The sequence below is a fragment of the Microtus pennsylvanicus genome, chromosome 2, assembly GCF_037038515.1.
Source record: "Microtus pennsylvanicus isolate mMicPen1 chromosome 2, mMicPen1.hap1, whole genome shotgun sequence".
Lineage (NCBI taxonomy): Eukaryota > Metazoa > Chordata > Mammalia > Rodentia > Cricetidae > Microtus > Microtus pennsylvanicus.
Genome location: NC_134580.1, coordinates 3651151 through 3661411, shown reverse-complemented (window position 1 = coordinate 3661411; position 10261 = coordinate 3651151). Strand labels below are relative to the sequence as shown.

Genomic DNA, 10261 nt, shown 5'->3' with positions numbered 1-10261 from the left:
CTGGTGTGACTGGGGTCTCCTGGTAATTGCCGGAAGAGGACCAAAGTGGCAGGTCAAGGGGCACCTTGGAGGTGGGGTTGCGGGAGCCTGGGGGCCATGAGTCAGGCCAGTCCTGCCACCCCAAGCTCATCCTCCAGCCAAATTACCGGGTTCCCCCAGACACCCACCGGACTTATAAAGGCGCCCTCTCCCTGGTGACTGCCAGTTGCTGGTGACCAAGATGAGGACCTTCCTGGTGCTGCTGCTGCTGGCTGTTGTGTGTGCTTCTCTGGGTAAGACACCGGCTGCACCCAGTTTGAAGGGAGACAGGCGGCCTCTGGGAAGCATTCAGGAGCATGGGGCGGGGGAGCCTTCTGAACTGGGGCACTGGACTGGTGAGAAGGCTGCAGGGGATGTGGAAGAGGCTTCTATGGTGGCTCCCTGCCCAGTCAGACTCAGAAACCTCTTACCTTTAGATATAATGTGGTACCTTTCTGGCTTTTTGTGTGTGGCGGGGAGGGGCATAAAAATTATGGAGAGAAGCCAGAGATGCATGAAGGGGAGGTACCCTGGGTACCACTTGTGAGTACTGAAACCTGGGATTTAGCGAGAATGGCCAACTATCCTCCCTCTTTCCAAGAAGAGGTGCTCAGGGATGTGAGATTCTTGATGCTAAGAAAGGAAGGAAGGACATGGGCAAGATAGATTGCATGGCCATGGGTCAGCCCCTCCAACACACTCTGCCCTGACCCTGATGACCTGGTTTAGGGACAGAAATGAAGCCGGGGGTGGGAGGAATGTACTTCAGCCTGTGATTATCAGTGGAATAATTATCATCTCCAGGATAATTAACCCCATCAGCTTCCCCTGAGCGTGGGGAGGGGGTGGAGAGAAAAGGAAAATGGCTTTGCACAGCAGACTAACCTTCATCAGGTGCCCACGTAGGGAGGTGGGAAGGCAGATGGAGGACAGTGGGCAAGAGCTGGAGGATGGCCTGAGAACAGGAAGGCGGTCAGGGTTAGGTTGGGGGGATCGCTTAGAACACACAGAGACAAAGATGTAGAGAGACCCAAGATCAGAGACACCAATCAGGATCTACAGCCCTGGAGGCAGGAAGAGGGTGGGAGGACTGAGTCAGAAGGTGGGGACACTGACTGGCTGGGTCACTTTTGTCCTCAAGGCTCAGCTTTCCTGGGAGGTTGACCTTATAGTATTCTTGCAGGATCTTTTCCTCCTCCTCCTCCTTCTCCTCCTCCTCCTCCTCCTCCTCCTCCTCCTCCTCCTCCTCCTCCTCCTCCTCCTCCTCCTCCTATGTATGGTCTAGTACAAATTCTTGCAGGATCTAGCATGCTGGAAACTTATTGGGGCTCTGAAGGCTTAAGGAGAACAACCCGGGAACTCTCCTCAGCACAGGGTCTCTGGGGACCACAATGAGGAAATGGAGGTACTATGAGGTCCTTATCTAGAATAACTTAGGAGAGTGTCCCCAGCCAAACAGAACTGGGGACTAGTATGCAGATGTACTGTCTGGGGTGGGAGAGGATAACCCGGAGACGTTACCAATGAGGAAGCCATTTTTTTCTCGAGGGTTCCAGAGTCCCTAACCTGAGAAACGTGTATCTCTCATCCCAGAAAGGAGTGTTGCAGACACCTCCCAACCCTCAGCACAGGGCCACCACAGCTTCAACACTGATGGTTCTTATGTGGGAGGTGCGATCATCTAACTCCCTCTAAGCAGGTGTACGTTGCCAAGGACACCTGGTGCTCGACACCCTTACAGGGAAACCCCCTCAGGCTGCTCCACTGTAAGACACTTCTACCGAACACATCTGCTATTTCAGACTCTTAAGTGAAACTCCTAAGGACACTTCTTGCAGGACAGTGCTCCCAAGGTCTGACCATAAAGACACCTCCAGTAGCCTCACCTCTGCATCAGAACCCCTAGCATGTCTTGTTGTAGCTAAAGGGTCCTTGCAACCCTTCAAGCTGGCCTTGTCTCTGCAGTCCCACACCTTTGACCAAAGCAACTGTCCCCAACCACATTTACAAATCCACCTATGTGGGCTTGGATGTGGGGTTCTGTTCTACCACCTTACAAACCATGGCGCCTCTCAGGAGTGACCACGGAGTAACTATTGTGCCTTCTGCCCCAGTTGCCCTTATAGGAGGCTTGCTGCTCACTGAGTCAGTCATGGCTTGGTAGCCTGTGTTCTCTCAAGGGTCTGCCAGTTTTGTGTTTGGAAGCTGTGGCCAGTAACACTGCATCTGGGACCACCTATCTCTGGAACCTGCCCACTCCCTAGGCCTGGGAGTCTTTTCCTGAAGCCTCTGCCTTCAGCCTCCTGGAGGTGTGGACTACCAGCAGGCCTTAGGCAGAATGAGGCAGGACCAGGACATTCCTTCCCTCCAGAGGAACAGCATCTAAGTATCTACTGATGCTTAGAGACACAAAGTCGTTAGAGCCAGCCTGCCCTGGCAGGGAAGCCAGCTGTCATTAGCCCTTGAAGCTCCCTGCATTCATCTCCTGGGAAGGAAGGGTTAGGGGCCATGTGCACTATGGATTCTGCGATTTTATCATCTGAGAAAGCTAAGAACACTATTATTCTCATGTTATAGGTGAGGACACCATGGATCGCAGTAGGGATAGTGAGAATTAGAAATTCTAAATTTGCCCTCTTTATATTGCTTCCTACCACTCCATCCCCTACGCCATCCATCTTTGCTCCTCCGTTCATGCACCTCTACCCATCAATCCACCTACATATCAATTTAAATATCCATATTCCCATGAACCCATCTACCCATCCATCCATGTACCCTTTCACCACCAACTGCTCATCCATCTGCCCATCCACCTCTCCACCCATTTCTCTGCTCATCCACTCACACATGGAACCACTCACTCATCTCTTTATCCAGCCATATAACCACAACCCTTCCATCCATCCATTTACCCATCTAAGCATCCATGCTTCAACCCACTCATCCTCCTACTCATCCACCTACTCATCCAATGGTACAGCCATCCGTCCTCCCATATATCCATCCATCCACCCACTCCCTCGTATATCTCTATATACATACATACACCCATCTACCTCCCCATCTGATCTCTCTCCGGTTTAGCTGCCAAGGCCCTTCACTAATATCCCCTGTCTCCTTAACAGAGCGATAAATACAGAGCAGAGAAGCAGATAAGTTTGGAGTTAGTAGTGCCAGGGAAGCTTTAGGCAGAAGACCTTTGAGTCTAGCCTGAAGGTCTAGCATGCCACCACACCCGACACCTGCCTGCTACTCAGGCTGTCACTCTGGTCCAGACACACACAGGGACAGAGGGAGGAGTGTGTCAGAATCACTACTATGAAGTTCCTAGCTTCTCAGACCCTCCCAGAGCGGGTACTGGGGGAACTCCTGGAGGGAGGGAAGGATCTGAGAGGATGACCTTGTGTGGGCCACTAGACAGGCAGCTGGGCACGTAGCCCCAGTCCCAGCCCAGACTGATGGCCTGTGCTTCCCCCCAGCCCGGGCCCTGCACTGCCATGTGTGCTGTGGGCACGAGAACTGCGAGTCTCTCGTGGAGTGCGCCTTGACGGACAAGTTCTGTGTGATCACTCGGGCCAGTGAGTACCCTGGGCCACGCAGGCCCCATCCCGCCCCACCAGCACTGCACAAGCACTTTCTGGCCCCCTTTGACCTCTTTCTGTCCTCTCCATCAGGAGCCCTTGGTATCCCCCCCCTTCCCCCGCAGACCCTAGGGACACCGTCATTCTCTAGTTCACAGTTTAAACTAGGCTAAAGATGAGGTGAGAGGAGGGTTGGAGAGAGGCTGACATGTTGAAGATACTGACATCACACCCTGCTATTCCAGGCCCTCTGGACCTTTCCTGCTCACCCAGATCCCTGTCTCTAATCTGCTGGCTATAATATCTGCCCCTGGGTGCCCTGCCATGACTCCAGAATTCTATCCTGCTGCTGACTCTCCTTTCCCAGGCCAGGCCCTCTTTTTTACATCCCACTATACATCTGTCTGGTTCTCCTCTGAGCAGTGGGGCTGAGCTTGGGCCTAGAGCTTGTGTATTGGGCTGTGACGGTGGCTGTGATGGGGTTCAGGCTTGGTGCTGGCATAGCTGGAGACAGGGAGTCACTTATCTGAAGTGGTCCCAGAAGAAAGCATGGACATATCAGACAGGCTGACAAACCTTTCAGACGCTGAGGGCCTGGGTGGACAGTGTCACCTCTAGGTCTAGAAGGGCTTGGGGGTACTCTCTTGTCTGCTGCCATTGGAATTGGGTCATGAAGCCACTGGCCCTGGTGAAGGGAAGTTGCTATGGTCACTAGGCAGCTTCTTCCAAGATCCTATGCAGGGAGGAGGGGAAGGAAACTAGGTGGCTTCACAGTGGCCCTGGTCTGCTCATCAGAACACAGTTACCCACTAATCCCAGGTGACACAGGCACTTCTAGTACATCCTTGGAGCTGTCCCTATTTTGATGAAGGAAGAGACAGTGTCCTGTCTGGCAGTAATGCACTCACCCAGCACAAACCCTGTGTAATACTCCTGTTTGTACCCTGGCTGGTTCTTGTGTTGACTGACTCAGGGGCTCTAGGAGGAAACACGTATACTCCTCCATTGCCTCCTCTGCAGAGGGGCATCCTGTCCAGAGGCAGCTGCCCTTGGTTAAACCACAGTGGTGCTGCAAGAGGCAAACAGCTAGTGGAATGCAGGTCCAGCCATTGCCCAGGGCACAAGGCAAGAAAGAACAGTGAGGATGAGATCGTTGCCCAGCAACAGGTGAGTGATGCATCAAGTACCAAAAGCCAATAAATACCTAAGCAGAGGGGCCCTGCTGAAGCAAAGACGGAAAGCAGTGAGTGCCTGGAGGTACCCAGGAATCGGAGCTCCCGGAAGCTCATCCCTGCACAAGAGCTTCTCTCAGGCACTCCTGGGATCCCGTCCTGTTCTTGCCCTTGCTGGCATTAGCATGTGTCTATCTGGCCTGCCGTCTGTCCATCCATCTCCCCATGTACATGCCGAATGTAGGGACACTTGAGACATGTGGAACCATCCCTGTATTCCAAGACCTCAAAAGTCACAGTCAAGCATAGTTGAAAGGTAGCCTTCAGAAGGCAGCAGGAAGTTCCCTGGAGAAAGCAACCTGGGTTGGGGACAAGAGCTCTGGGTAGGAGAGTCCACTGTGAGTGTAAAGAGGCATCTGTTCCTGCCCCTGTCCAGTGAAGTGACGCGGGTAGGCCAAGGATCTTCCCGGCCCCAAGGTGAGGAGGTAAAGGGGTGCCTGCTGCTGGCCCTGTGCGCCAGCCCCTTGTGGCTCTTCCCTGAACTGCTGCATTTCCGGGGAGAGAGAACAGACTGATTCCTAGTGCCAGAACCATTTTTCTCTAAACGCTGGGCAGATGAGGGTGACACCGTGTCCATATCTTCCACATAGTGTTCATACACAGCCACTGAGACTGCTTCTCTCTGCTTCATCAGGGACAACAGCCTTTTACCCCAGCAGAAGGCTGTGTCTGCACAACACTTCCTGGGCTGGACAAGCAGCAGCCACTAGCAGCACCTGCCAGGGGCTGGGGTTCTCTTTTGTCCAGGAGCAGCTACAGTCAATTCTGAGCCTCCATTCCCAGGAAAAGACTATTCCGATGTGGCAGATGTGGTACCAGCTTGACCACCGACTACTGCCAACTAACGACTAACGTGTACCCATATTCTCCGCACACCAGCACAGCTCTCAAATGATCCACCAATGCCTCATTGTCCTAAAGAAGGGATGAGGCAAAAGCTAATCCCACCTTTGGTCTGTGTTGTCTAGGTGGGGAAACTGAAGCATAGAAAAAAAATCAAGCATCTTGAGATAATTATGCCACCTCAGTGTCTGGGCTAACTGCAGGCTAGCGGCCCCTGCCCACAGAGCCTCTGAACAGTGCAAACTGAGGGAAGCTACTTACTTTTCGTAGGGCCTTGGGTTCTCAAGAGTCCGGCAGTCCCCACTATGTGTGTGTAAACACAAAGCAACCCATCCCCCTTATGGGCATGCAGACAGAGAATGAGTCTTGCCCAGTGGTACTTCCTGAGACGCCCCCAACTCAGGTCAACTTCTCCTCTCCCAGGGGCCATTACAAGCCCTGCCTCTAATTCTCCCAAGGATTGTGAAACCTAGGGGATGCTGTGCAGGCCAGGGAGCCATGGTCACTCAGCCTTGTCTAGTCTATCCCAGGCCCAAGAGGTGTGAGAGATAAGTGGGGCCCAAGCCTGTCTTCTGGTATCTGAAGTCCTGAAGGAAATGAGAAGAAAGGAGTGGGGAAAAGAGAGGAGAGGATTGTAAACCAGACATCTCTCAGGAAAGGGATAATAGAGGGAGCTGAGGGACCCAGAGACTGAGGGAAGGAGGGAGGGAGGAGTCTTCAAATCAGTCCCTGACCTCAGATGTCACAAAATCCAGTCCATCATAAAGAAGACTCATTCCCCACAGTCACTGAGGAAGGCCATCCATTCACAAGATTCGCTGGGACACCCCCAAGCTGCCACCTCAAACACTCAGAGTCCCAGGAATTACCTCAAAGCACATGGCCCCAGGCTGCCTGTCCCCTGAGAACTGGCTGGGTAGTGACAGCTGTGGGGTCTGTGGCCACAATACCCATGACCATTCCTCCTGTTTCCACAGCCAACCCTGGTGGCATCCTGGTCATGAAGTCCTGCGCGCCAACCTGCCCCAACAGCACCGTGTCTTCCGACGGCCGTGCCTTGTCTGTCTTCTGTTGTGAGGGCAACCAGTGCAACCGTAGCGCTGCTTCAGGCCTGACCAGCAGCCTTGGGGCCCTATGGGCCAGTGCCTCTGCCAGCCTACTGTGGGCGCTGCTTCGAGCTGCCTGGTGAGGGCCTGGCTGGCCTTTCCCTATCGTCAAGGGTCTGTTTGCAGCCTCAGCAGCGTCCCACACCCACCCAACCAAGCTGTAAATCTCTCTTCCCATTTCCCCCAAGACACACGCAGTCTTCCCTTCTCACACAGAGAGGAAGTAGCAGCACCTGCCCCCAAAGGTTCCAGCTCTCCTCCTGACTCAGGGAATCCTCCAACAGGGAACAAGGGCGCACCTTCCCAAGACCACCCCCCTCCACTTCTATGAGACCTCAATCCTTAGCTGAGTCACGAGAGTACCCAGCAATCCTCAGTGGGTCTCCCCCAGTGCTCTCTACCCTCATTTCAGAAGCATCCAACAGACATTAGGCTTGGCATTTGTATTACCCTCTCCTTGACTGGCAGGACCCTGGACATGGCCATCTGAACCCCTGTGCCTCTTTTATGTGTGAAGTGACCCTGGTATGGTATCATGATTGAAAGGCTTGGGCACTGGATCCTTCCAGCTCTTTGTACTCTATGGCCACCAATATTCTCTCTGTCCACCCACCCATTCACTCACCCATCCATCCATCCACCCATCCATCCATCCACCCACCCACCCACCCACCCATCCATCCATCCATCCATCCATCCATCCATCCATCCATCCATCCATCCATCCATCCACACAAACACCCATGCATCTAGTTGCACAGATCCATCAAAGTCTGCCTTCTGGGGTTTCCATTGGTTAGAAAAGTTCTTCAGCACAGGGACCCACCTAGTTCCTGTCCATCTGAACACAAGCTTTTAAAAGGTACCTGATTTCCCACTGTGTGTGGAGGGGGCAGGCAAGGCTGATCACCTTTGGCTTAGTATCTGGCATTAGAATGGGTGGCCATGCTCTGTGAGCATGGGGAAATTGCTTTGTCTCCCTGAAGTGCCATCTTGCCACCCTTTCCCTGAGGCTGTCCTAAGAGGAAAGTAAATATGGAAGTCACTCGGTCCAAGATGTTGGGTCTGGGGGATTCCTGGTCCTTGGTCAGCCTCAGCCTCAGCCTCAGAGGCAGGCAGGGGCACTTGGGAGAGGGCCAGGTGGAATTCTTATCACAGAAGCCTGGATACAGGTGTGGTGCCTCTGCTTTATACTCTGCCTCTTGTGTCTATACTGAATCTCGACAGACAAGACAGAGGAAACAGACTTCTACCACACCCCAAATGGGGAAGACTCACAGGGGTCCCTGAGAGCCCTTCTGAGCTGTGATGTCGCAAGATGCTCACACCCTTCCCTGTAACCCCAGGACCCCACAAGTCCATACCCCTGGTTGGTGGCACGGGAAACCCTCATTCTATGGACAATCATCACAACTCTGAGGCCACCCAATACCACGTCTCTCCAGGGGCTCTTCTTGAAGGGTGAAGCCAGAGCCCTTCATCTCAGGAGAGTTTTGTTCCCCGCCCCCTGCTGGTTTTCTCCCATCACTGCAATAAACTGCCCTGACAAGAGAAGCCAGAGAAAGAGTTTAATTTGGTTCGCAGCTCAAGGTCTAGTTCATTATGGTAAGAAGGTCAGGGCAGCCACAGCGACATAGCACACTCAAGGCTTGGAAGTGGCTTGCTGGGCCTGCAGAGCAGAGAAAGTGGAGCCCCTGGAAAGGGTCAGTGGAAAGTGAGGTGAGCAGCCCAGGCGGTCTTCCTGGGCAGAGTAAGGGGGACTGGCCTTGGCACTAAGAGCACTTGGTCAGCAGGAGAGGGACTCCACCCAGCAATGTCTAGGGCCAGGGCCCATCTGATCACACTGCATCCATAATTCAGAAACAGAGCTCAGCCTCCCTTTCCTCGCCTGCTGCATCCCTAGGCCACCAGCCAGGACACATCTACCCATTCCCTGCTTGTTACCTCCCGCTTACCTCCAGAGCCCCTCTGCCACCCTGTGTGTCTTTACACATCCCAGAAGACACCTAGCTCCATGGAGTCACAGTCCCCTAGTGTTTAGACTCAACTTCCCTGCTTCACGTGCCCTCCAAGACTGGCCACGTCAGAAGTGTGTGCTGGGCAATGTTGTGAAGAACAGCAAGCTAGGGCGGTGGAGAGAGACCCCCACCTTATCACACACCTGATGCTGTGGAATACAGGAAAGGTGGGGAAGGATGATACACCGGGTGAGCTGAGGATGCTGAGCAAGGTCCCCCTGAATCAGAGCACACCTCATCCTCTGAACCTCTCAGTGTGCCTTCCTTGCGTGGCCAGTACACTTCTATGGAGTCTGGAGATCTGGAATTATAAGAGGCAGCTGTCGAGAAACCTGGGGCTCTCTCCTGTTTGACCAGCTTTCCCACAGTCTAACTAGATGGGTCTCACCCTTCGTGGCAGCCAGTCCCTGCTGTGTGGCTGTTAGTGCCTCATCCCAGGGTTCTGCTTTCCAAAGCTGGGCAGGGCAGGGGAACAGGTTCTTACCAGCTAAGAACCCTTCTTGGTCTCAGAGGAGGAAGTGGTTGTGTACAGAACTTTCTGGAGTTCCCCAACCAACCTTTATGACTCCCAAGGAGGTAGACGGTGTAGGCAACCTGAGCTCCCTCCACTCCTCAGAGCGCCCACGGGTCTCGAGCCAGCACACTTGGGGAGCCTCGTGAAAACAGGCCCCCTGCTACATTTGGATCCCTCAGTGACAGCAGACTCATCCCTGCCCTGTGGCAATAGATGGCAACTGACTGCCATCAGAACTACAAATCCATGTCAGGAGTTGCTAAAGCAGAGGGAGGAACAGGCCTTCAGGGACAGAGTGATCCGGACTGCTGTGGGAAAGCACCAGAGTTCCTGGTCCACAGTGACGTGCAAGGCTCGGAAAAGGCTTGAAGGGCCCGCAGGAGCAGAGGAGGTGGAGCCCCTGGAAAGGGTCAGTGGAAAGTGGGGTGAGAAGCCCAGGTGGTATTCATGGGCAGGGTAAGGGAGACTGACCTGGGAACACTAGGTCAGCAGGAGAGGGACTCCATCCAGCAATGCCTAGGGCCAGGGCCTTGGCTCTAGGAAAGAAGTGAGGGAAAGATGGAGCTGAGGATGTAGCCACAGCCCTCCAACTTGGGAGACATGGGCTTGGAGGGAAGGTAATGACAGTCGGGTAGGAGTTTCAGGGTCTGGAGATGGAGTAGATAGAGGATTGACGCACACAGGGAGTGTCCCTGTTGGCACTGTGGAAGCGTTGGCTCTCCAACGCAACAGAGGCTGGGGTGGGGAAGAAGCAGTTAGAGCTCCCCAGGGCTTGTAGTAGAGCCAGAAATGGAAAGCCAGCTCTGGGGTTAAATTCATTGTGACATCTAATGGAGAGTTCTGGAATGAAGGCAGTGCTGTCTGCGTCCTTTGCATCTGTCTAGCTGGCCATCTGACCTTGCATGATGCATCCTCCACTCTGGGCACTGGCCTCTCTGCACCCCAA

At 53.7% G+C, this 10261-nt stretch overlaps 1 protein-coding gene across 1 annotated transcript; it reads left to right on the top strand.

Moving 5' to 3' along the window:
• Positions 1-220: 220 nt before the first annotated feature.
• On the top strand, positions 221-7273 carry LOC142845241 (secreted Ly-6/uPAR domain-containing protein 2-like). Its single transcript, XM_075963982.1, has 4 exons — positions 221-272; positions 3501-3599; positions 6655-6862; positions 7252-7273. Exons 1-4 carry the CDS (start codon positions 221-223, stop codon positions 7271-7273), a joined length of 381 nt encoding a protein of 126 aa, XP_075820097.1.
• Positions 7274-10261: the final 2988 nt, after the last annotated feature.

What these genes read in the sequence shown, in the direction of transcription:
- LOC142845241 (XM_075963982.1), top strand. Translation starts at nt 221, where the DNA reads ATGAGGACCTTCCTGGTGCTGCTGCTGCTGGCTGTTGTGTGTGCTTCT. An exon ending in TGTTGTGTGTGCTTCTCTGG is followed by an intron (nt 273 to 3,500) that starts GTAAGACACCGG and finishes GCTTCCCCCCAG; the next exon opens with CCCGGGCCCTGCACTGCCAT. An exon ending in CTGTGTGATCACTCGGGCCA is followed by an intron (nt 3,600 to 6,654) that starts GTGAGTACCCTG and finishes CTGTTTCCACAG; the next exon opens with CCAACCCTGGTGGCATCCTG.